General features: G+C 40.7%; 1 protein-coding gene across 6 annotated transcripts; it reads right to left on the reverse strand.

The window, feature by feature from the left end:
- Positions 1-2,911: 2,911 nt before the first annotated feature.
- Positions 2,912-27,652, reverse strand: LOC118426273 (proline dehydrogenase 1, mitochondrial-like). Of its 6 annotated transcripts, none has more exons than XM_035835564.1 (14): positions 27,061-27,652; positions 21,498-21,706; positions 21,039-21,068; positions 20,670-20,704; positions 17,907-18,050; positions 14,965-15,029; positions 13,564-13,757; positions 12,197-12,282; positions 11,751-11,839; positions 10,900-11,046; positions 10,025-10,188; positions 8,987-9,097; positions 6,297-6,385; positions 2,912-5,640 (listed from the first exon to the last, which is right to left on the reverse strand). In XM_035835564.1, the coding sequence occupies exons 1-14, from the start codon at positions 27,439-27,441 to the stop codon at positions 5,441-5,443; spliced, it is 1,944 nt and encodes a 647-aa protein (XP_035691457.1). In that variant the 5' UTR covers positions 27,442-27,652; the 3' UTR covers positions 2,912-5,440. The 6 variants fall into 6 exon arrangements, with proteins under 6 accessions (XP_035691457.1, XP_035691454.1, XP_035691456.1 ...); XM_035835561.1 differs by having other exon boundaries at positions 17,907-18,080; XM_035835563.1 differs by lacking the exon at positions 21,039-21,068 and having other exon boundaries at positions 17,907-18,080.
- Positions 27,653-27,827: the final 175 nt, after the last annotated feature.

Genomic DNA, 27,827 nt, shown 5'->3' on the forward strand with positions numbered 1-27,827 from the left:
GTGTGGGTACAGGTGCTGTTACTGTACAAAAATAGTGTTTTTGTACTTTTTTCAAGCTGAAAACTTTTTTTCTTAATGTTTTGCATTAGCCGTTACCTTTACCCCAACCATTTTACAATTTTTATTTTTATTTCGCCCTCTCGCTCCATATTTTTTATGAAAAAATCTGTGAACCAAGAAATTAAATTGGTGTGGCCCAAGGGGATAGTCTGTCTTTTGCTAGGAAAAGTTTTGCTCTGAATCAACTTTTGCCGATGGAGGCCTTAAGCTTGCGTGGATGAATGGTTTGGGACTCAGTCAATGTAACCCAGCACTTCTGAAGGCCCTTCCGAATACTATTATTCTGAATCAGAGTTGGGATGGCCGAGCGGTCTGTGCTACCTTTAAGGCATGTTTTCTTTGTTAAACAAATCCCCCTTTTTTTAAAATTCAATTCAAGACTTTGGTGTTTAACCACTCTCTCTTCATGTAATTTGGTTTCACATCCATTTTTTTAGATACATACTTCTCACTCCACAATACCGTCTATATTATATAATAGTGTGCAAGTTCATGGCGGTATGTGAATTTAAGTATCACTGTAATAGTTGCAATTTGTTACTCCAACCATTTTAATCAGGTTCTGTTACAAGGACTATGTACACAGATGTACATAATTCCACATTCACCGGTTGAAATAGTAGTAGGCATCCTTCCAGTTGAAATAGTAGTTATAACAATAATTTTGTTGTCTGAAATAGCAATATTTCAATATCAATCCTTAATATACAAATGGTATTACAAAAATTCTAACCTACGAAAATAAACAAATTTAAACACATGAACTGGCAAGGTTTTGTAGTGTTTTATTCATAAATGTTTCATAATATCAATATACATTTTCTAAAACCACGACAAAACTGACTCGTATTACTGGCTGTAGTTTATGACATAAATATTTGTTATGTTTGCACGTCATGACATGTGTAATGCTCTATAGCTAAACTGTTGATATGACTTCTAACAAAAGGCACATTTCTTAAAACACCCTCAAAGTCACATAATTCAAGGTTATACCTCAAGGTTACATAAAGGTCACATTTTACTCATGCATAGAAATATTGTCCAGGACTTGTTGCACATGTAGCAACAAATTGATACATTAATGAATGCTACAGTTGACAAAGGTGGGTTGGGTGTTGCAGCTGTTGCCTGCTGTGGTTTTGTTACAATGTAGCAAACATGGCGAGGCTAATGCTACAGTACAGGCTGCTACTTTAAGCAAAAATTCCAACATTTAAAAGTTGCAGAACAATTCCTTTAATTTGCTTCAGTCTATGTTCCAAAATTGCAAATGATGCAACTTAAAAATATCTATATAAAAACACTGAATTCGTCTAAATCTGAAGCAACCTCACATTCTCTCTCATCTTTCTATCCTCACACCCAGCCTGCTAAAAATAGTAAAATTCCAACATTCGTGTCTTTTCATACATTGTATGATTAGACACATTCTGAAGAGACAAAGCCAACATGACAGAAGAATGTCCACAACTTGTGGTCTATCAAATTATAACAAAAACAAAGATCAAATTAAAGCATTCTGAATTCGTAGAATCAGAGTGTGGCTTTCGACTTTGTCTACCAACATTGAATGAAGGCAAACTTTTTTGCCATATAATTAAAACATATTAGCTCGCTTGTAATATGATGTTACAAAATGCATCACAGTTGCTCAAAGGTATTGTGTTTTCAGGGAACTCCTAAGTGAGACCCCTTGGCAAGACAAGTATATCATAAGAGAAATGGAAGAGGTCTGTGGCCATTAAATCATTTACTTCAATGGAAAAGGGAAAATGGAGAAAATGTTTGTACGGGAAGATTGAAAATACAAATTGTACCATGATAACCGGAATAGACAGTTAATCATTTTTTTATAGTGGTTGAGATTATCCAAACCACTTTTAAGTATGCTTTGAGCTGGGCTACTCAGTATAACATCTATTATCATAATACCGGTACGTTTACGACGATTTCTCTAGGCATACTGATTTGACAAATTGTCAACGCATCATTTTCTCCAGTTACATGTTGCTGTTATAGGTTACCCTTGCCACTTCTTCTGTGTAACTTTTCTGCCACTCTTGTCCTGCTAAAAGCGTAATATTGTAATTGTAACACGCCGCGGAATTACACGGCGAACGGGCGCGTGGTTGGGAGGGGGTAAAAAATACCGGTAGGAAGAAACACGGCACAATTAACTGCCGCTATGTACCTTTATACATCCTCTGATGTTCCTTCCTTTTCTGTCAGTAAATGCATAAAACATAAACCTGCATGAGCATACAAAATGTCATGAGAAAACGGACGTATACTGTCAAGAATTTTCATTTAACTTCTGTCCGTCACAACCGCTATGACGTAACACTTCACTGCTAGCGTAGATATAAAAATGGCGGGAAAATGGCTGCGTACGTTCAATTTTGCCCATTCAGTCGTAGATCCGGGCTATTATGCAACGGTTCTTCACACTTTTACATGAGTTGTAGGTCACCAACAGAAATTCAAGATTGTTGTTGAATCATGTGCGTCTTGTGCCGTGAGCATGTGTAATTATGATCTATAAATTTGGCAATGAATGTGACAGTGTGTTCGTCCCACGACGAGCTGCCTACCCCGAAAAAGATACTGAAAACTTTTGGGCTTGTTGTCTTCGAATACATTGTTATCGATGCTTTGTAAATGATGTATTGGACACCTAGGTGTCTGAAGTGTGCACAGCTCAGAAATAACTATTGTTGCATGTATAGATCTCTTTAAGTTCCAGTATTTTTAATCTACCGGTATAAGTCTTACTACCGGTATTATGCCAATGCATGTTACATGGCTGGAAAAAAAAAAGCTCACAATAAACATAAAGAAGACTACATCCTTGGCAGCAATGATATTGAACATGGCTATGTTCCTTCGTTTGGAAAAAATACCGAAATCGACTAATACAGGCCATCAAGGCACAAGGTCTTTACCCACCACGTTCAAACAGTTACCCTTGACGCTCCTTCCCCATCCACATTACATAGACTGACTGAACTTTGACCCTTCACTCACAGTGCTATCTCTCTCTTACCTCACTCTAAGCCAATAGGCTTATCATGTGATCACCAGCATTCTGGCTTCTGATTGGATAACACCAGGTCACCCGATGATTACAGACAACCATGCTGATGACATGACCTTACTGAAGCTTCTCCCTATACAAATTTGGTACCTACTGGCTACCTTTATAATCATTATAGCAGGTTAAAGGCATTATTTACAAGGCATTTAGACCTGCAACTGATGCTATGGACCGGCATTAGAGGTATCACATATGATAGTTTTTCAACATTAAATATCTAGTCATTGTGCTACTTTAAGCTGACATTGACAATAATTATTTCAATCTGTACATTGCACTGAACATTACAATTGTATTGAAGAAAAACTCAGTAGAAGACCCTGCTTTGACATTAGACTTGATCATTTCTGTGCGTAATTTGCAGAATATATACTGGTCACATAAGGAGCATATCCTTAACCTAGAAAATGTTGAAACCATCAGAACAATATCTCTAAAGCAGTAGTCATGGACTGACTAAAACAATCATGGCATTTACTGATTTAGAGGTAAGTTTAAAAGTCAACGTTCAAGGTAAAGCTATAATATACACCGGATAAAATTAAACTGACACCAAACTGACCACTTGTCTTCTTAACAGAACATCATAGCTCAAAATTATATGTATCACGAGCTCTAGTCCAACACACTGATGTAAAAACAAAGTAGAGATCAATAGTTATGATACACTTAAAACATTTGTATTGCAGATTACTAGATGTTTCACTTATATTTAGAGACTAATTATAATACTTGACCAGGCAGCTGGCTATTTTTAAATAATACTTTCTGGTAAACGCCTGCAAAGTATAAGCCTGGTCAAGGATCCAACTGCTCATGTGCAGTGAGATGCATTCTGGGTGATATGTCAATGTTGAAGGCCCCTGAGAAGTAAACAAAACAAACCTTTTCATGTATCAAACATCGTCTAGACAAGAGATGTTTACAAGTTAGAGGCCTTCAGACATAAAATGCACAGTGCATTTTGTTGAGCATGCTCAGTTTACACTGTGAACTGACTTATTAGCAGAGCAGAACTGGCCCCGTAGGCAGATATCCTGAGATATGAGAGACTGTTGCAGAGTCATTCAATATCATTCCCCTCCCAAATACTGTAATTCACTTTGTCTTCACGGTACCAAATTTTCACGGTCTGAGAAAATTTAATGTTCACGGAACTTAATGTTCACGGAACTTAATGTTCACTGTCGTGACATGTGCGCATTAAAAAAGGCTGTGATCTATTTGTTATCAGTAATGATAAGTTCACGTTATAGTCGTCACAGTGAAAAACGTGAACATAACAGTACAGTGAAAAAATCAGGAATTACAATAGTCTTATAATATACCCCCCTCTGGGCTAAGCCGGCTACATCTGTCCTTTGCAAGGTCTCACAGAGCAGGACTGTCTCCAGCTTTAACTTGAAATTTTTCAGTCCCATGCCGTCTTAAGGATCCCATCTTGTTGATTTCCTACTAGTTAAATCTGTGTCCTTTTAACTTCCAACTTTAATTTGGATGGATGGGGTGAAAAATTTGTCTGTCCAAACAAGCAAATTTCCACCACAGGACAGAGGGATGGGTCATGAAGACAGCCCTGCACAAGATCAACCCTTTAGAGCATTGATTACAAGAGCTAAGGGATCCCCAAACCCATGAGGTAGACACATCCACGTAAACATTTACACAACCCCTATTGTTTGTACATTAATTTGCCATACTTACATTCAATTTGTACATTGATTTTTGGAACAAGCCTCCTCCAACCCACGGCAACATACAGTCAAACCTAGTGACCACCTCTTTGTATGAAGACCATTTTTGGTGGCCCCCTTATACACATTTATCTCTATTGACACAATAGAAAGAAGAATCCATTCAATCTTGGTGACCTGTCCAGATAGACTGGAATCTATCACTAGAATTCCTTGAAGGGTCTTCTTGACCAGATTTGACTACATATTATGTATTACTAAGTAATGCCATAAAGTTATTATGTATTACTAAGTAATGCCACAAAGTACCCCCCCCTCACCAATAATGATAGACTCCCTGTTTTACTTGACACAAGGGTTGTAGACATGTTGCCATTACATTGTACATATTAAAACATGATGAAACAACCCCTCCCTCACAATGACAGACCACCACCCCCCTACTGTTTGACTTTGTCGAGGTTGTGTCCGAGCTTGAGACACCCCCTCCTACTGTTTTACTTTGTCGGGGCTGTGTATGAGCTTGAGACACCCCCCCTCCTACTGTTTGACTTTGTCAGGGTTGTTTATATGAGCTTGAGACCCCCCCCTACTGTTTTACTTTGTCAGGGTTGTGTACGAGCTCCAGATGCGAGAGACGTCTCTTCAGCTCCGTCCACAGCAGCATGCGCTCCTTGTACGCGCCCTTCAAGATGGCGGAGTTCTCCTGGGCGCGCCGGGACAGGTACGGTAGAACCTCCTCCACGGGACCGTACGGGACGTACTTGAAGACAGGGTACCCGGCCTGGCCTGGGGGGACAATCATAAATAATTTAAGGCTTTTGTAGAAGAAGAATTCCTTTTTCTTAAATCTGATGTTTAGCTGTGACTACAACATGTACTATTAGCAAAAGGCTAAGCCACAGGTATGTTTCTTGTATAATAATTAAGAGTGAGAATTTCTACCCTAGCCTAGACCCCATTTTTGTTACAGTTACACATTATAGTTCAAAGTCAACTGAACCATGTTTTTTATGAACCATGTACCAAGTTGACATTCCACATTTCAGTACAGCTACATTAACAATACCCTACCCATCCATGTCCCAAGTACAAGTGTCTTATCCAGACTTAAATAAAGTGAGTCTAAACCCACCCATCTGTCTGTGAGCCTACCCAGTCTAGACCCACCCACCCATGTCCCAGTTTAACACACCCAGCTGTCTAGAACCTCTCACTTGTGTGCCAGACAGTAGCAGCCACCCAGTCTAGACCCACCCAACCATGCATGCCCCAGTGCAACTCAACCATGGAGGGGGAAAGAGATCTGGCCCCATTTCAGCAACACACCCACATTCCAGTACAACTCACCCAGTCTACAACCAACACACCCCATTATAACCCACCCACCATGCCCCAGTATAACCCACCCAGTCTAGACCCACCCACGCCCGAGTGCCACTCACCCAGAGGGAAGGAGACCTGGTCACACATGCCCAGCAGCTGCCCAAAGTACACAGTCTGGTCTGCTGGGGAGATGTTGAGTTCCCGCATTCTGAAATTATATCACACGGTCAGAATAGTCATATCCGATGGAGCCTTCTGAGCAACCATATGCCACTGCACATCAAGAACACTTAATTAAAAACACAATTTGAATACTGTTGGAATACTAGCTGACTGTTGCCTACCCCTGTGCCAGAGACCCCAGCAGCAGTCCCATTATCAAACAATGGATAGTGAGTGAGTGAGTGGAAGACCTTAAACGGAGATCATTGAATTTTGCTTTTCAAGGTAACATTCAAAACTTTCTAGATATAATCGATAGAGAAAAGTATATGCAACATTAAACTTTCATACTTCTGCCAGTTATATTCTAAGACCACCAAATTAAAGAAAATTCTATATCAAGTCCTGCTCAAGAATATCTTGAAGGCCCATATATCTGAATCTTTTTTGACAGATTGCAACTGTTACAGTATCATACAGTTATGACATAAGTGCTGATTTCCAACCATGTTGGTGCCGTCCTTGGTGCTGATTTGCATGTTAGATGGGATTAACTGAACAAGATGCTGCATCGGTAGATCTCTTTTTATTTACCATGGCTTTTTTTTTTCTTTTTTGATACGGTAGTGTATACCCAGCAGAATTAAGTGTAAAGTAAAGTGGACTCGTTCCTCATGCTACCGACGACATGTCCCTCAGTGGACATCGGGAGTTGCATAGTTATATTTCAGCCATACCATAGGTATGGTGAAATATATTGTATTCGTAATGTTTCTTTCTTTCTTTCTTTCTTTCTCCTGTCAAATCTTCAGAACACGGTATCTCCCTTGTTCCTCAACCGAATGACTTGAAATTTGGCACAAGGGTAGAGTGGGCCAATACCCTCGGACGTTTTTTTTCATTTTTTCCATATCTGTCTCTTAAATGATTTTATTAAGGTTTTTTGGTCATCTTAAGACCAAAACTGTATATTTGGGCCCCCTGTACCCTGGTATTATAACCGAATGAGCTGAAATTTGGTACAGATGTGCCTTGATAAGTCCCCCATATAGATTCAATATCAGTTTTGGTGTACAGGATAAAGAAATACTTATTTTTGCGATTTTTTGGTCATTTTTTTTACCAAAAAAGGACACTTTTGGCTCCTGTACCTTGGTTTTAGAACCGGATGACCTGAAATTTAGTGTAGGAGTGCCCTAGACATATGCGCACATGGATTCAATAACACTTGAGGCATACGGTACAATAAAATGCTCAATTTTGCGATTATTTGGCCATTTTATGACCAAAAAGTACACTTTTGGCTATTGTGCTCTGGTTTTAAAACCAAATGACCTAAATTTTGGTAAAAGGGTGCACTAGATATTTATTCAAATGACACATGTATAATTTTTGTCATAGACTACGTCAAAATGATATATTTGGGGATTTTTTTGTCATTTTCCAATAGCCAGAGGGGTCAATGACCTTAAGGTCATTGACCCCCAGCTGCAGATTGGACCTACTGGCATATATGTCTATTTAATCTAATTAGATAGGTAACCAATCACTTAGCCTGAATCTATATCCTAAAGAGGGGGGGTGGCAGCCAATCAGCGAGCCCGGTGTTATCTGGAAGAGTCCATTCTTACACGGAGGGGTTCGTTTTTTTTTTTTAAATTCATCATTGGACTGGTGAAGTCTTTCAGTGGATGCATTTTTGGACAGGTCTATTTTGCAATTTTACAGAATGTGTGCTGGAAGAGTCTATTCTCGCACGGAGGGGGGATTTTTCAAAATTCATATTTTGGACTTTGGTGACTTCTAGTTTGTCAAAGTCTTTCAGTAGGGTTATTTTTGGACTGGTCTAATTTGCAATTTTACATGGGTGTTCTGGAAGAGTCCATTCTTGCATAGAGGGGGCTTTTTTTTAAATCCATTTAAATCCATTTTTTGGACTTCAGTGATTATGTCAAAGTCCTATTTTAGCGGATGTATTTTTGGACTGCTCTACTTTACATGGAAGAGTCCATTTTTTGCACACGGAAGGGGGATTTTTTCAAATTCAGTTTTGAACGGGTGATGATTCAAAATTCAATTTTAGTGGAAGTGTTTTTAGACTGGTCTATTATACCTTTTTATGCACTGGGACCTTTTTTGCTAAATTCAATTTTGGATTTGGTTTCTTATTCAAAAGGCCAAGGTTTCAGTGGGAGTATTTCTGGACTGGTCTATTGTGCAAATTCACATAGGGTGCACTGGAGTCCATTCTTGAACGGGGGAATTTTGTAAGACTCATTTTTGGGTTAAACCGTCATTAGTAAAAGTGATTTTTCAAATGGGTGATTTTGAAATAGCCTATTGTTGCATGGGGAGGGAGATGGCTGAAATATGCTGTATTTGCTCTCAAGCAAATGTCGGCCTTTCTAGTTCCCATTCAGAACTTTTATTTGGCCTGTCACACAAACTGGTTTCATTGCGCACAACTTCTTCAGAGGTTTAATGACACAAGTACATTTCATACTGTCAAATGTACCATTTGGGTGCATGCCTACCTGGCACATGTTACCAGCAGAATCAGATGTTGACGTTCTACATTTGACGATGCCTTCGTTGGTTTTTGACAGCACAAAACAGACTTCCAAGTGGATTAATGATCATTTCTCACCTCTGTATGGCGTGTTTGACGGTGTCCTCGTTGTGACTGGCCACCATCACGTTGATGTCTCCGTACTTGTCTATCCGGGTCAGCATGTGGTCCAGACACTTGTGGTACATTCTGCAAGCCAAGACAACATGTTACACTTATTGTACATTTAACATGTACATGTTAAAGACATGTACATGATAAAGACAACATGTTTTCTTGTCAATTATCTGACATTTTTATTTTGGTTTAATAGCAGTGCCAATATAAATTATTTCAACTTGAGTGGGCTTCTATCTGTATGTGTATGTTTGTTCAATAAAAAAAAAAGACAACATGAATATTAGATCTAAATCTGTTTTTACACAGAGAAGTTATACTGATGCGACACAGACTGACAGCTGTAGGTCATAGACAATTTGGAGCCAAAAAGTCCTTTAACAATTGAGTTTGTTATTGGACACTGCTCATCTAAATAAAATTGACTCATCTGCCCACAGCTTTATGAAAATTAGTCCCGCTGCGTGATACAATGTGGTTTTACTAGCTTGCAGCAACTTTCTCAATACACTGGTCCAGGGTTGTAGTCAACCTGAAATCATTTTCCGTCCTCTCGATTTTGAATCCTATCGAGCGGGCAAGGCGCGATGTTCTTAGGGGGCCTTGAGATATGCTGTCCTGTAAAATGTTGAAATCTAGACCCTCTGAAATCCTGCATTTTGAGGTGTACATTTTGCTAGTAGACTAAGCTGTTCAACAACATCTGTTTTGTTAGAATATTACACAAGGGAGACACATTTTTCATATCTTTACACATCGATTTTTGACTGTCACAAAAGACGGAATTTTTTTTCTGTCACCTGCTGCACAATTCCGTCAAAAGACAGAAGGACCGGTGCTGGGTACAACCCTGCCATGGTCCTACCAGGATACACAGTGTCACATGAAGTCAACAACCAGTCAACATCTCTCTCCATGCAGGAAATACTATTTTTATGACATGCTACCAGTACTTTTAGCTCTAGCTAACCTCCATGAAGCCATACAGAAAAGCATTACCTGTTAGTCGCCTCGTAGTCAGGGTTGATGGGATCCTCGTAGCCGACTGCCTCAGCGCGCTTCCTCTCCTGCTCCATGTAGGCTCCGCGCACCAGCTTACATCCAAAGTGCCAGCCCTCCTTCCTGGCAAGGTCCATGTCTGCATACAGGTTGTTGTATGCATCCTGGAAACAAGGGTGACGGGTTGGTTACTTAGTTCATTGAGATTCCAGGTGCTACCTTGCAGGGTTTGTACATATTATACATAATATACATATACAAACACTGTTATAAGATGAAAACAATTCCAAGGTCAATAAGACATTCCAAGATAAACATTTCAATGCAAGCCTAAAGGCTCAGATTGACTTCACCTGAAGCATTTTTGCCTGTTTGTGATATCCTGTCCAATGTCAGTGCACAGTAGTTAATGACTGACAGAACTAATTAAGCTTGGATATCCAAGTTCACAGACAGTGTTGGCATGTGACAAGCATATATCTCCTGACATAACCTGAATCAAGTACTAGCTAGTTTTACAGTCTGTTGTTAACTTTATTGGAGATCTTCAACTTTACAAGGCATCCAACCCTGCCACTGGACCCCCAACAGAACAATCACCCCTTACTGGTCTCACAGGAGCTACTGGGGTATTACTACTTGAAGTTTTTCCCCACTATTAATCAATTACAAATCAATTTAGCTAGGATTCATTTACATACTCTCATTCTCAGTGATGGAAGAAATATAGAGGCTGCTATCTGAAATGTCTGACTCTCTGAAAATTTATTGTGTTACAATTTATTTCAAAGTTTAAAAGTTTACAGCTTGAAGTTACACAAAGTTTATTGGAGACCGTAAAATAGAGAGTTTAACAAGGTACAGTCTCCACCCACCTTGAGGTAGCACTGGTAGGTGTTGAAGATGACCGGCCTCTCCTGGTTGAACTTGCGCATCATCTCCACAGTCAGGCGCGCGATGGCGGGCTGGAAGTACGTCTGTTCTGCGTCCACCATCAGCCGAACACCCTGCAGTTTTGCAGCCTGGGGGCGGTGGGAGATAAAATATCTAATTGCCAAACAACTCATAAAAGGGATAAAATTTGACATTGTTTCAACCTGCGGCAACAACCTTATTCAATTCCAGAAAAATTCCAACAAAAGAACTCCATTCGCTTGCAGCTGTGATTTCATGAATAACTTTTTCATGAACGGCGGGCTTTCTATTCAATCGAGCAAAGTCTGTGTGATACGGAAAATTATCACCCGGTCCAAAATACCTGTTATGAATGTTATTGCTGCGCAGGTATGACCTAAATGTACATGTACAAACTGTACTCGATGCTACATGCAGCTTTGTAAACAATATGTTGGCACTCAAACACCAGCAATGCAGCTTTGAGTGTCAGCATATTCAGTAAAGTATTTATCGCATACGCAAATACGATCCCATCCTCTGGAGTCTTAGACTGTTGCACTGCTGGCTAAGCTTCTGGTGCCTGCATGATGTTCTAAGTTTTGATTGGCTAAAGTTGGAAGAGGGCGGCTGGTAGGCCAGCAAAAGCAATAAGTTTTCCTTTGGAAACAACCCCGCGTACCTCGGCTAGCAGGTTCATGCGCTGCAGCATGTTCTTCATCTGTTGTTCCTCCTCCTCAGTGATGGAGGACATGGCTCCAGCTCCCGTCTCATTCATTCATTCATTCATTCATTCATTCATTCATTCATTTAGTAGCTCCTAAGCGTGTACCTCAGCTAGCAGGTTCATGCGCTGCAGCATGTTCTTCATCTGTTGTTCCTCCTCCTCAGTGATGGAGGACATGGCTGGCTCCAGCTCCCCTGTCTCATTCATTCATTCATTCATTCAATCATTCATTCATTCATTCAATACATTCATTCATTCATTCATTCAGTAGCTCCTAAGCATGTACCTCAGCTAGCACGTTCATGCGCTGCAGCATGTTCTTCATCTGCTGCTCATTCCTTCATTCATTCATTCAGTAGCTCCTTAGCGTGTACCTCAGCTAGCAGGTTCATGCGCCACAGCATGTTCTTCATCTGCTGCTCATTCATTCATTCATTCATTCAGTAGCTCCTTAGCGTGTACCTCAGCTAGCAGGTTCATGCGCTGGAGCATGTTCTTCATCTGTTGTTCCTCCTCCTCAGTGATGGAGGACATGGCCGGCTCCAGCTCCCCTGTCTCGATGTTCGGCACCACGAACAGCTTCCGCAGGCTGTGATTCGGCTTCAGCATCTGGTTCCACTCCAGCAGGTCAACATCCCTGAAACAGGCAGAGGACCACACGTTTTTTTATTGTTACAGTACCAACAATCACCACTAGATAGTAGCGTAACGTACACTTCACTCTGACACAAAGGAGAGCTTTACGCAGGCTGTGGTTCGGCTTCAGCATCTGGTTCCACTCCAGAAGGTCAACATCCCTGAAACGGGCGGAGGACCACTTTCTTTTATTTCTCTTATAATTACCACTAGATAGTAATGTGTACTGTATGACAGAGCTTTACGCAGGCTGTGGTTCGGCTTCAGCATCTGGTTCCACTCCAGCAGGTCAACATCACTGAAACAGGCGGAAAACCACTTTCTTTTATTTCTCTTATACCGGTAATTACCACTAGATAGTAATGTGTACTGTATGACAGAGCTTTATGCAGGCTGTGGTTCGGCTTCAGCATCTGGTTCCACTCAAGAAGGTCAACGTCCCTGAAACAGGTAATACCAACAATTACTGTTAGTAGTAGAACATACACTTCACTCTCACTCTCACACAAAGCACAAAACATCTGCTGGAAACAACACTCATGATGCATCCATTGAGACCATATATGGTGCTCTCCCACGGGTGTCTCACAGACTCAGACAGAGACAGGCACAATTTGCTAGACACTGCCTTCGTGCTAGTATGGACTCCCAGGTAATTCTCTCAGTGACACTTATTTTGTGAAGGCCCTGTGGAAAAACACATTAGTATGCATGATGGGTGAGCAACACAACCGGAATCAGACTCATAGCTTCCAGTTCCAGAGACAAGACCACTAACCACTGGACTACACACGCCACCTATACATCAGGTGGTTAGGGACAAAGAGCTCATGAGTTTGAATCCCGGCTGTTATTGCTTGCATGCACGCTATTGAAGATGAAGGGTCACAGACCTTATGGACGTAAGCTTTGGTCGACTGTTCATTGGTCACTGGAACACGTCTCATGTAAACCGACACCACCATGTAACCTGACACCATCCCTGTAACATGACACCACCCCTGTAACATGAGACCACCCATGTAAACCGACACCACCATGTAACCTGACACCATCCCTGTAACATGACACCACCCCTGTAACATGAGACCACCCATGTAAACCGACACCACCATGTAACCTGACACCATCCCTGTAACATGACACCACCCCTGTAACATGAGACCACCCATGTAAACCGACACCACCATGTAACCTGACACCATCCCTGTAACCTGGCACCACCCATGTAAACCGACACCACCCCTGTAACCTGGCACCATCCTTGTAACATGACACCTACCCAGATGCGTCCTGGTCCATCCAGGTGAACCACCAGCCGGACTCGTCACGGCTCATCGGCACACCCAGCTCCTCTAGCCGGTTCTGGAAAACCTCCTTCGTCAATTTCCGCTTAACCCACGGTAACTTCTTCTCTGCTGACGTCAGCGCCTCGAAAAACTGCCTGGTCGTGGAGAGAACGTCCGAAAGCTGCAACTAGAATGTTAAAACATCTGCGTTAGTCGTAGATGGTTTCATTAGCTTTAAATTATACAGTACTTGTTTTGAAGTAGATGACCTGCAAAAAGGAAACTGTTAACAAAGTCTTTTTAAACATTTCTGTAAAAAGAAAGAAATTCTAAGTCTCATATCCTTTGTATCCTATCTATTTTGTGATGTACATTTTATGGTCAGTAATATTTCCCAAAGATCATACGGATCTTTTTCAATTTTGTGGATTTTAGGAAAATACTTCCATTTCCAAAAGATATTTTTTCCCTTGTCTTATCAAGTATCTTCTAACTGTTGTGTGAACTCTGATATGAGACCATGCAGTGTCAGAAATAGGAAATCGATCACACTCAGTTTCAACAGACCTGTGACCTTGACACATGACCCTCACAGTCCACCTTAAAGCAAATAACGTTATCATCAGAAAAGTTATCTTTTTTCCTCAATGCCAAAGATCTTACTAATAGTAATACTATGAACAGTTAACATACATTTACTGAGCAAAAATGTGTCAAGAACACAGGTCTGGTAAAACTTTGCAGTACAATCAGTGCTGTCGAAAACAGCCACCCCACACCAGAGCTACCTGTGGTACGGTCAGGGGTGTTCTGTCCAGTTGCCTTGCCAGGTGGTAACATATGATTGTTTCCTTGGTAACCTACTAACTTACAAGTAGCAATAAAGCGTCATCATCTACAGCTGTGTTCAAATTTCTTTCAGTACCTTTTCCCTTGTCGTTGTTGTATGCCTTGAGTATAACAGTTAACAGTAAATTTGAGATGGAAACACTAGCCGAAGTGACTTAACCTTAATACGCCAAAAAACAGTGACTGTAACTCAAGCAACTAACTCACCGTCAACAGGATATGATTTTGAAAACGGTCAGACGTTTCAGATAGCATCGACTATCTTTTGTCAGTGACACTGAAGTGATCTAGAAGAAACTGGTCTTTTATACCCTAACTATGAATGCAAAAGAACTGACAATTTTGGGTATTTAACATAAAAAATGAATCTAGTAAAGTTTTGAGAAATTAGTCTGCAAGGCTTTCGGAAAGAACACCCCCAACAAATTTAAAAGACTGGGGCGGAGTTCCATGCTTCCGCCCGCGCAGCTAGTATCCATGGCAACCTGTACCACCACGCCTATAACCTTTGACCTGTATGACCTGTGGGATGACCTATGACCTACCAACAGCTGGGGTCTGCCCAATGCAGTCAGTTTGATGGCGGCGAAACCGTCGGTGCTGGAGTAACCTGACACAGAGGACACAACAGAGCGGACAATAAGTTAGGGAGAGGCTTTGACTTGAGACGTGTGCTGAAAATTAAGGATCGAGTCAAAAATAACTTAATAAGTCAGTTTTGAGAAGCTTTAACTTTTGTGGGAAAGTTTGACAACTTATTACCCTTAAACTGCCAGAGTTTCAGCACTATAAAATGCTATCAGTGCCAGGGTTGGCTGCTGACCTCCAAAAAGAACCCCTCAAACAAGGCCGAAGTCCCTAACTTCCGGGGTTCGTGCGCTATGGTGCGCAAAGATGCTACTTCGGGGGAATAAACTATCCCGGATATATCCGGGTGCAACACACAGGACATGTATATGCATGCCGGATATATCCAGGTTTGGCAGTTTAAGGATTAAAGAAAAGGGTCCTGATGTATCGATTTTCCTTCAGACAGGAAGACAAAATAGTCAAAGCTTTTGTCTGACACTCAGGGTGCAACAGGCAAGGAGAGATGCTGGGAAAAGGCTAGCCTCCTTCACCTGCGTCTGTTAAGGGCCTTGGCGAAAGTTGATTTTTATCGGGGAATACGACGGGCCCCCCTGGTATATATCCCTCTCGCTGCATTCTTTCTTTCCCAGCATATTCCCAGATAAAAATCGCGAATCGACGCCCCCCCCCCATGAAAAAACAACTTTCGCCAAGGCCCTAGAGAGGCTGGTGAAGGAGGCTAGAAAAAGGCCTGCTATCTACATCTAACAATTTCATTGTTTTTCATTCAGGCTAAAAAAACGGGGCTGACACTGATATATTTTTGATTGACAGATTTGTGTCAGTTGCAATTAGCAAGAGGACTGAGTTGACAAAACAAGATGAGGTGTACAGATCAGGTTACAGCTGTTACACACTCCAGTGACGTAACCCGATACACTATATGATATTTGTTTGTTTCTTTCTTTCCCACAGTACTTTGTAATTGACATACTACAGTATATATGATGTGGAGAGAACTACTGTCCGAAATGTCTGTAGCCGCCACGCATCAACTCAAGATGCAAGCGAATGATTGATTGATTGATTGATTGATTGATTGATTAAGTGAGTGAGTGACAAACAGCAAAAAAGCATAGCATTATAGGATTACCTAATTAGTAAATCACAACATTGGGGCCCAAATGACAGCATAGGGTGGGGGCCCCCAATGCTGAAAAGGCCTGGCGAGAACACTGTTGTCTGTATTAACACATGTTACATGTTTGTTGAGTGGACATAATGGATAGGGGACCTGTCGACTGGTCCCTCAAGGCATAAATGTCAAAGGTCTTTGATCCATTCATTATTGTAGACACACTGGTCACTAGTGGTCAGTCCTATACTTACTTACATGTACAACAGACAACATGTTATACTTGTTTATCCAGATTTTGCAGCAATTGCCCAGGGGTTAAAAGACAGTGTGGATCGGCGATGAGACAACACACAATGAAAAGCTACACCCGCATCTAGCCTGCCATAGTACCATCCGGAAAGTAGTTTGCTCTCAGACTGATGCTATAATACAGTCAGTCATTTCTCGCTCTGACATTTATTATCCACTATATGCAGTCACTTCTCTGCTGTTCCGTCTGGGAACCTTGACCACGTTAACGTCTGGAGTCATCCAAATTTTGGACGAGGGTGCTGATTGGTCACTTCACATGAGAGGATTAAGGAATGGATTCAAGCGATCATTCTAACAGGTGTCCCAACACCCGAAATGTTTGCCCTCAATCCGCTTGTGGGAGGGCCTGTTGTCATCGAAGGAGCGCTCTAGAACCAATTCCTTAATTCACTCATTAACTGACGTAAACAACAAACAGTTTGAATGTGCAGGTGTCCAGGCGGGTAGCAGAAGCGAACATAGGAGCCAACTACTACCTGGATGGTACCCAGGCTACCTCCCAACCCCACCTATCTGAAATTTAAGCAGCCCTATTTAAAACAAAAAAAATTTACGGGTCTTAGTGGCAAGTGTGCAGATGTTGACACACTAGCTGGCAGCACCAAATCCGTAGGTGTTTTTTGGCACCTTTAGACAAATTAGCCGTGAGGCTCTGTGGGCGTCACTCCACCGTCATGGGGGCAGGGGCATGGCGAGTATCGAACTCAGCACCTACTGATTCTGTTCCAACGCTCTAACCGTTGCGCCACACTATCACCCTTGCCCGTAGCAAACCAGCTGTCCTGGAATGCCACTGTCAGTGGCTGGACAGTCACTGACAGTTGCATAAATTTCTGTACTCTGTGTAGGTAGAACCTGTTAGCCAAAATCTTTCTATTGTTCAGTTTTTGTATAATTTCTACCTCCAAAATCTAGTACATGAGCAGATGTGTTTTGTTATTAGAGCAGATCTATGACTGTCAACGACTGTCATTCATGATTCAACGACTGTTCTACGACGGAAAAATCTGCATATTTTGTGAATATTTAGTGGCTGATACAGTCCCTGATCAGCCACTGATCAGGAGCAAAACAGTGCTGTCTGACAGTCACAGACAGTGCCATTCCAGGACTGATAGTGTAACCACCGTTGCCCCACACAGCGGCCCTGATGGCCTCAAAGAGCAATTTTTTAGTATAAATCCATTCCGGCCAAAAATAGGGGTAGGGAATCTCCCGAGCAGCCCTCGTAACCCCTGCTTCACCTATTGGGTCAGTTAGTCCTCACTCATAGTGAGCAATTGGGCTGGTCTCAGTCATGATGTTTCTGACCTAGGGCGAGGAGTTGCTGTTACAGTCCCAATCATGTAACCCGTAACCTTGTGTGGCCTTCAGGCCTTGTTACGTGGTGACCATATTGAGTAAGAAAAAATAAATAAAAAAATAAATAAATAAACGCACTAAACAAAACCAAGGAGCGCCCCCTACCTGCGGCCTTGATGCAGTTCAGGAAGATCTTGAGGTTCTCGTCGCACTTGTGCTCGTCCTCGTAGAAGTAGGTTCTGGCGCTGACCACGTCCTCGCGGCGGTCCCCAAACTCCTCGTGGGCCTTGTACTTGTCGCTGTGGATTTCTGTCGAGGGAACACACATGTAGGGTTGGGCTGAACAAAATCACAGTTGCATTAACGCAATGCCATGTGGAATGACAAATCGAAAAACACCTTAAAGTAAAAGAACCGGCCACACTTATAGAAAAGAGTACATGTAGGACCTGTAAGGTAAGTGAATCATGCCATTCTGGCTAAACTGGGCAGGGAATTTCCGGAGTAGTCTTCGTAACCCCTGCTTTGCCTATATTGAGTTGAAGTTAGTTGACCTTGCCGAAGCTCTATGTTTTGGACTTAGGGAGAAGAGATGCTGCCACAGCAGTGAGCATTAAGACTAAGGCCCACTTTACATTACGCTTTTCGCGTTAGCGGTAAATTTCCCGTTATCGGGACGCCGCTATCGGCACCTCTTTAGACACACCGCCCGGAAATCTGACAGGACACCCGCGGCGCGCGGTGGAATGTAAAATCTTGGTGAAAGTCTACCCGTAAAGATCGCAGTTCTTTTTAGCTGCACGTTGTTATATTGAACAAACGTTAATTTTTTGTTTGCGTACCGCTACCAAGTGATTGAAAATTCAAATACGTGACTTGCATGAGAAATACAAGTCCCTGACTACGTTGTTGTTTCGCTGACACTTCCGGTAACTTCGACCACAAAATTTTCGATAAAAAAGCACTTAAAAACCCTTTCAAAGCGAACTGTTTGATAGAAGATCCCTTTCTTTCAGTGATGACCTGCTAAATTATGGCTACGTACTGAAATAACCGTGAATATACGCACAATTCCTGCAGGTATAATAACTACCTCGTACGTAAAAACTCAAGCTGCCAGCAGTTCATGTGGCGGGAATTTCCCCACCAATGTCATAGCAACGGCCACCACTGTCATAGCAACGGCCAATCGGAGACGCGTAATGGGATCACTTCATACAAAATTTGCAGAGATAGCGGCTTCTGGTTTCGGTACAACGTAACGATGTATTGCAGGAGAAAATATTCGGAATCGAACTTGTATATTTTTTTACAGGTCTTCCACGAAAATTGTGCAAAAGTAGGTCGTCCAAAAATGTGAGAATGAGACTATTTTTCGCTGACATCCCGCCTGCTTTGAAGGTTGACTGCAGACCCGATTGACGTAAGAGCCTGCGTAGGTGGCCATTACGGAAAAGGCAGGCCGTGAAAACTATTTTTTCTGCGTAGTTCGGGTTGATTTTTGGGTTGACATTCATTCTACTAGTATATAAAAAAGTAACTATCGGGAGACTGTTTTCTTATCACTGTATTCTTACCCAGCGTTATGAACATGATCGCTGCTGGCAATTTTCCTCCAATGTTTTGCAAATCTGAGTTTCTGTACCCACCATTTTTTCGCGCCATATGCTAATAAGCGCGCGCTTTATGCTAAACGTCTAAACCCTGACTCCCGCTAACGCGAGCCCGACGTGTTCGCTTTATACGCAGTTTGGCGTTGACGGGGACTCCCGCTGAGCCTACGGCCGTACGCTTCGGAGTGGACGGGAGAAAATTTGACGATAGCGGGACTACGTTAACGGGAACTCTCTTTACACGGGGCTCCCGCTAACGCAGTCCCGCTAACGCCAGTCCCGCTAACGCGAAAAGCGTAATGTAAAGTGGGCCTAAGAGGTTCTCTGTGAGTCACCCGGCCCCCCTCCCTAGCTCCGGGACTCTCCCCCAAGCCTTGAACTTCTCCCTGTGGATTTCTGCGGAGGGAACACACATGTAGGGTTGGGCTGAACAAAATCACAATATTATTGCATTAACGCATGTGCAGGGTTGGACACGTTTTCTAAAATTCAATTGTCCTATTGGGCAAGCACATTACAAACTTTCATGATTTGCCCCAACCAATTTTTCACTGGCCAAAAATTCAAATGTCACTTTGAAATTTTATAATCATGCATTTTCACTTCCAGCAATGGAATTCTGCCCTGGTTATCAGAGTACAAGCTAAGGTTAGCCGGCCAAGGAATTAATGCCGTCACAGCATACATGTAGTTGTAGGGGCTCGGGAAAGACTCGTAGCCACTGAACTTCTCGCTGTGGATTTCTGCCGAGGGAACACACAGGTAGGGTTGGGCTGAACAAAATCACAATATTATTGCATTAACGCATGTGCAGGGTTGGACAAGTTTTCTAAAATTCAATTGTCCTATCAGGCAAGCACATTACGAAATTTTCATGACTTGCCCCAACCAATTTTTCCCTTGCCAAAAATTCAAATGTCACTTTAAAATTCATAATTATTCATTTCACTTCCAGCAATGGAATTCTGCCCTGGTTATCAGAGTACAACGTTAGCCGGCCAAGGGAGTTAGGCCGCCAGCAGTGTAACTCCCCGGGCCGGTTAATTTGATTTACAGGGCATGTTGGTAGGGGCTTGGGAAAGACTCGTTAAGCCACTGAACTTCTCACTGTGGATTTCTGTGGCATGAAAACACATGTAGGGTTGGGCTAAACACAATCACAATATTGCATTAACGCATGGGGAGGGACAAATCCAAGCGTATGTCAACAGAACCTTCCACTCTTATATCGAAAAGAGTTAAAGTGACCTAAAAAGAGGTTCTCTATGAGTCATACCCCCCACGCCTTAAATTAATTAACAGATGTTATGTTTACCTGACTGTTCAGGCTCGGCTGAGGAGATACATGAGCTGGAAAAGAGACAGAAAATTCAGCATTTAACTTTTAATTATCTCTCAGTTTAACTTTGATGTCTAGGAACTCACAACACATTATATCGAGTACATGTAAAGTTGTAATCCTCCTGACCATACAATTAAATTAATTGGGAACATAATTAAGAAAGTGATATATTCATGATTAAAAAGATCTGACACATATCTACAGTAATTAATTTTACCACCACGTTTTAAACACTTGACAAGTCCTCAATAACTCGGAATCCGATTTATTTTGATTCAATTTCATTTTTGAAGTTAAAGCAATGAGACCTTAACACCAAATTCTCATAAGATATTCACTAACTTGTAATAGTGGCGCCGGCGGTTATAGTCACTGTGGCAATTGATAATATCTTAAGATTTTTCTAAAACATCTCAAGCTCAAGTCAAAACATCTCCAGATTTAACACAGTCATGATAGGTTACGAGAGTAGGTATCATCATTATGAAATTAGATAATCATACACTACAAGTACATGAAGTGGCATACGTGGCTATGACTAATATTACTGTTATTGACGTATAACTATGTTGTAAAAAGTAAAATTATCAGACAATTCTACAATATATCTTATAATATTTGGGAATGCGTTAATTTTTCAACAATGTCAATTTTAATAATGAAACTTCTAATGCTCTGCTGTACGTGTAATGTGTACACGGCAACACATTTATTAAGGCTGTTGCCTGCACAGTGGTGCTTTAATAGAGGTCAAGTTCAAGACTAGTCTAAAGTGGCAATCAAAATTAAGAATCCACTTACTCCATCTCCGCAGACACCGCCTCATCCCTTGACAGGTCCTCCTCCACGGAGTAATCGAGGATAGACCCGACCCCGAACTTCTCCATCCGCTTGATGAGGGGCTTAATGCTCTCCTGGTCTTCCCCCGCCACGAAGTGCCCGTAGAAAGTGCCCTTCATGCAGCTTTTGAACAGGCGCTTCCCCAGGATACGGCGGCTAAGCTTCATCAGCTGAGGACCCAGGAACAGAGGAACAATGTTAGCAATCACATGACATTCCAATTTCAAATTACAGGTTTGTTTTGTCCACACATATAACTACTGGTCATGGGATTTTAGCACAAAGGGATTCTTACAAGTTACAATTGCAACTGCATCTTGTTGTGTTTGATGAACAAATAAAATTTGAACTTAGTTGTATCATTCAATTTTTTTTTTTTTTTTCTTTACAGAGAGACCAAGGTCAACAAATGACTCAAAATTAGTGTCAAATTTTGACAAAAGGGATGAAAATGCACAACAAATTCCCTTACAGTCAGACTCTTTTGATTTGAAATTGCAATTATTATAATATAAGCGACCCCGAACTACCATTACCAGCATCAATCCATGGAGAAAACTAAATTGCTTCACTGGTATTTTCTACTAAGAGACTTGGCAGGTTTTACGGTGTCTTAACATTGAATTTCTTTGTTCGACAGATTTGTAGCCGTACTAACAAGCTTTAAAGTATTTAATCATCTGCCATTGTGCTGACGCTCAGTAAAGTAAGTGACACATACAAACATGACCTTTGTACACTTCCCAATTTGTGTTACAGCGGTGTTACATCATAAAATAAAGTGCTCATGTTAACTAAAAAAAATACCATGTTTTCTCCATTCATTTAAGATTGCCCCCCTGATTAATAAGAGACACCCCCCCCCCCTAATTTGGGGGATTATTATAAGACTGACTAATCTGCGGGACTGAAATTAAGGTAAAATCATGAAAAACTCAAATGAAGTACACCCCACCCCCCCTAAATCTTCAACAATCTTAGACACACCAAGGTTAAAAATCCTTGGACACACCTTGAACCTGATAAATTCAAATTTATGATGTTTCTTTCTCTTTTCTTTTTTAACCCTTTTTGATCAATTTTCCACATTAGATAATGTGTATTTAGCATTACAACTTTTTTCTACATTCTTCATGATCATTTGACGTCCTATTCCACTTCATTTATGCAATAAATACAGACTGTAACTCAACCTGACTCAAAATTTGTCAAATAAGTCACCCCGACTTTGTTACCCTGACTTTCACAGCTTGCAGTATGCTCACCCTTCGGATTTCGAAAAGTTGAAAAACTACTAGTACATGTACTTTGATGCTATTATCAATTGTTGATATCTGGAGTCAAGATCGTCAGTTTTGGCATTCACTTGGGTCATAATGATTCTGTATACACTTCTGCCTAGCTATGTACATAGTAGACTTCAAACAAGTCAACACCAGGTTATTAACATGTCACTGTGTGGCACCACAGGGTACTTGGCATGTTAACACTGGGGCTAAACAGTAACCAACTGCATACCTTAGTACGAGGTTAGTTGGTATTTCATAGGACCGCAGCACATACATGTAGAACAATCATTACTAGTAATGGAGCCACAACTAAGATAGAAAGATTTTTATGAATATTCCATGTTTGATGATATGAATGAAAAAGAGCAAAGATTGCCATGATATAAAAAAATTGCAAAGTTGGCAACTTTTCACCTAATCTGCAATTAATTTGCAATATTATATTATCACCAATAAATACATAAATGAATCACATTATACCTGAACATACTTAATATTCATAAATTGATTCTTGACACCCTGTGTGCTTTGTGAAAATGCATGAAATTCTGATGCGTGTTATTAATGTTTTGTCAGTTTTTTAATCTACAAAACAGAAACCTCTACCTGTTAGGCTAAAACAGCATTTTCACTTGTAAGCAGGATTTTATGTCCTTGTATGTTTCTCTACTCCTGGTAAGATATCAAGTTTCTTGCCCTCAACATCACATGACTTCCTTATATAAACACTTGCGGATATTACATAGTGGGTCAAGTGTATATGGCACACTGGTCTCTTTCAGTTTTACACCCTTATATATAAAATGTAAGGGCACTCAGTCATGGTTCAGAAACATCCAAAACAACACAAGTACCCAACAGGACTGCAGAGGGCCAAACGCAATACTACTAGCTATACATCTAGTAGAGCTGTCTCCAACTTTAATTTTCTTTTCTTCTTTTTTTAAGACTTGTAAACAGATTATCATTTTAGAGTCCATTGAGTTACTATCAATCAAATATTGTTACGTAAAATCTTGAGCAGCCTAGCTTATTGGCAATGGTCCATGTCAGCAATTTTGATAGGCCCTTACGCCAATGTTTCTGTCTACGTGTGATTCTGCAAGAGTACTTGTAGTAACCAGTAATTTCTCTACATAGACTTCCAACATGTATGAACTTGACGGGAACGGGTTTTCTGCGCGTGGAGAATTTGCGCATGCGCGTGAAAAAATAAAGTTCCTGAAATATGTCAGAAAATGTGCAGCAAGGAATTCTAAGGCATAAAAATGTGAACCTAATATACAATTTCCCATCTGTTACCTGAATTTTGGGTTTTAAAAAAAAAAGATTTTTAGATCCCTTGGGAATAGGTTGATTTGCATATTTTGAACATTTCAAAATCAAGTAAATTTGACAGAAATACATAGAAAAATTACACATACGATGTTTTAGATTGTATGATGTAACAATTTCAGGCTTTTCTCCATTCTAGAAGCTTAATTTCATCTTTTTTGAAGCAGATTGTTTCACGCGCAAATTTCAAACTTTTTTGCGCGTGAAAACTTAACATCTAAAAATCACTTGAAAAGCACTCAGATCAAGATTTTGTACTCTAGAATGCAACAATATGATACTTGATTCCATTTTGTGCCATCTTGTTTGAGGGTCTAAGTATAAAACTGCAATAACGTTTTGAATCCCTTGGGAATCAGCTAATTTGCATATTTTTACGCGCACAAAACCCCAACCCGAACTTGACAGTCAATCATCATGCTGGTAGCCAGAATTTTGATTGGTGGAGGGGTATTCTTTTGTACATTTTTTGGACTAGTGAACGGCAAAGGTGAGAGCGTAATATTCGAGCCATTTCCTGTGATTTTCACAGGTTTTGAATGTAAAAAAAAATGGCAACAGTGCTGAGTGACAATAGGGGACTCACCTATTGGTATATACCTCAGCTTACTAATGCTGCATAGGTACGTCACTTCAAATTCATGTATTTTTCGTCATGTAAGGCCACACCAATTTAATTTCTTGGTTCACGGATTCGCTCGCTCCTATTTTTTGGAAAAAAAATAAAAACAAAAGTTACCACTCAGCAAATTTTCACCATTAGTGAAACCATTCACCAACTTTCTGGTGTAGCAAATTGGCCTTTATATTATAAGCTCCTTAAAGTGTGGGTACAGGTGCTGTTGCTGTACAATAATAGTGTTTTTGTACTTTTTTCAAGCTGAAAACTTTTTTTCTTTATGTTTTGGATTAGCCGTTACCTTTACCCCAACAATTTTACAATTTTTATTTTTATTTTTATTTCGCCCTATCGCTCCATATTTTTTATGAAAAAATCCGTGAAACAAGAAATTAAATTGGTGTGGCCTAACAGTGAAATTTTAGTAGAGTTATCATGTCATTAATTATATAATATACTCAACACATTGGGTACCTACTGGCTTGTAAAATACACCAGATACTGTAATTCTTGAAATTCTCATGTCTCGAAATCATAGCGTTTTTTGGAAAATGGAGTAACTCATGTCACTTAATTTTGGTGGTGTGAAGGAGGCGCTAAATTTTCAGTGGGATGTGTGAAAAAATTGCATGAATATTACCAAATCCCTCACCTTCCTCAGTAGTTTACATGCCTAAAGTCCCAAAAATACATGACTAGAATAATTAAAAAATGTTCTAAAAAAAAAATAATTTAAAAGTTGATAGGGCGGCCATGATGAGGTGAGGTTACTGAAGGTTAGGCAAGTATTACTAAAGGTTATTGAACTCTGGGATGTTGCATAAGTCATGTCCTTGGATGTAGTGTACAGCGTATACAGAGACCCACCCTGGGGTTTGATGGATGGGGGGCCAATGACAGTTTGAGGCCAGCCTTTCAATACATATTAACCTATTCCCAAGGGACCCAAAATCAGGGGCTTTTGAAACCAAAAATTCAGGTAACAGATGGAAAATCATATAATGTGGTCATATTTTCTAAGAATTCATCAAAGCACCCTGTGGGGGAGAGGGTTTACTGCGCATTAAAAATCTGCAAAAAAATTAAGTTGTGCTTTGATGAATCCTTAGAAAAATATGACCACATTATATGATTTTCCATCTGTTGCCGGAATTTTTGGTTTGAAAAGCCCCTGATTTTGGGTCCCTTGGGAATAGGATAATATGTATATCCAGAAGATTTCAAAATCACTTGAATTTGACACAAATACATGGGAAAATTACTAATGTGAGGCCTTGTATTGTAAAATATAACTGCTTGAGGCTTTTCTCCATTAATTTTCTACAAGCTTCATTTCATCTTTTCTCAAGCAGATTGTTTCACATGCAAATGTCAATCTTTGTTGCGCGTTAAAACTTAACATTTTAAAATCACTTTAAAACTCCTGGAATATTTACAGAAACTCAGAAAGGGATATTGTACTCTAGAATGCAACAATATGATACTTAATTTTATTTTGTGTTATCATCTTCGAGCTTTTAAGTTAAAAACGGCAAAAAAGTTTTCAAATCCAGAGGGAATCAGCTAATTTGCATATTTTAACACGCAGATTTTTAACGCACAAGTTTTAACGCGCAAATTTTAATGCGCACAAAACCCCAACCCCACTGCGGACTTGATAGCACATTTAAAATGATAACCTAGCTTTAAAAAAATGAAGAAACGCTATAGAGATTGTGCAAAAACGTCACATTATTCAAATAACTACTTTTTCGTCTGCCCTAGATGATAGATCTAATTGTAGGGACATGGTTAAGAATAATTGCCCCAGAAAACACCAGGGAGGTGTCACATGACATGACAGGAATGGTCTGCTATTTGTCTGTCCCATTGGCCCACATAGGTGTTTGGAAAGCTAATCCAATTATGTAAAGGAAGGCTGAATAACACTTGCATCAGTATTTTCTCTCCTGATGCTTAAAAAAGAGATCATATTCTTGGTGACTAGTTTATAAATGTAGAAAAAATCTTAAATAATGTCCTTGAAAAAATGTTTGCCAAATTTGAAAGAGGATATTTTTCTTTGAAAGACACTTCAGGTTTCTTGAAAGAAACGAGACATAATTTTTTTTTCCTTGACAAGATGGTAAAATAATCATCTTAGCGTTTCGTAAGACTTACAAATCTAAAGAAATGTACATAAAAGACATTATCATCATATCTTATACTTCAAGCATATTTTTGTTTTAAGTAGAAAACGTGAAATTATGTGACATCTTATTAGACATGTTAGATGGCGCACCTGGTTGTTGTTTCTCACGATGATGTCGAAAGAACACAACTTGAAGACGAGCAAGGCCCGCAGAATTTCCCCCGTTGTTTTACTCTTGTAGGCCTCCAAGGCGTCGTCAAAGTTGAGGGAAACAATCGGAAACTGTCGGACTTGTTCCCCGTAGTCATGCCGGATGTCGAACCGCGACTTGACTTCGGGGATCTCGGCGGGAACATCGGGCCGATCGGCGGAGGGGACCGGTGGGGTGTCGGCCTTATCCGCGGCAACAGCCGCCCGCGCCATGTCCACCTTCACCCGGACCGGAATCACCCGGACCTCGGCCGTCTGGGGCCGAAGAAGTCTCCGGGAAATCCCCGGACATAGTCTGCCCACTGTAAACCTGGTCGCCATAGCTTACATGTACACCGCTGGTGAGTTGCGTAAGGTTGTTCTGCAGCTACCGCCCCATCGCTCTGTTGTTGTTGTTGTCTGAATGTGATTGACGTACAACAGCTTCCACCCAATACCTTCTCACACTGGATAGCAGCTTTGCTTAACAAACTCGTTGTAAAGGTTGTATGACAACTGCTTCTTGCCAAGCATGGTACGTTAGGAATCCGGCCTTGTCATGTGACGGTTGGTGTTACGTAGTAGGGACAGGTCGATTTAGTATAAGGGGAGTCGTTGAATATTTGAATTTATAAATACCAAAATATTCTTGACAAAGTAGACTATATTGCTTTTATATAATATAAATATGTTGTATATGATACTCAAAATTTATTTTTTTTCTCATA

The sequence above is a fragment of the Branchiostoma floridae genome, chromosome 11 (genome assembly GCF_000003815.2).
Source record: "Branchiostoma floridae strain S238N-H82 chromosome 11, Bfl_VNyyK, whole genome shotgun sequence".
In the NCBI taxonomy this organism is placed as follows: domain Eukaryota; kingdom Metazoa; phylum Chordata; class Leptocardii; order Amphioxiformes; family Branchiostomatidae; genus Branchiostoma; species Branchiostoma floridae.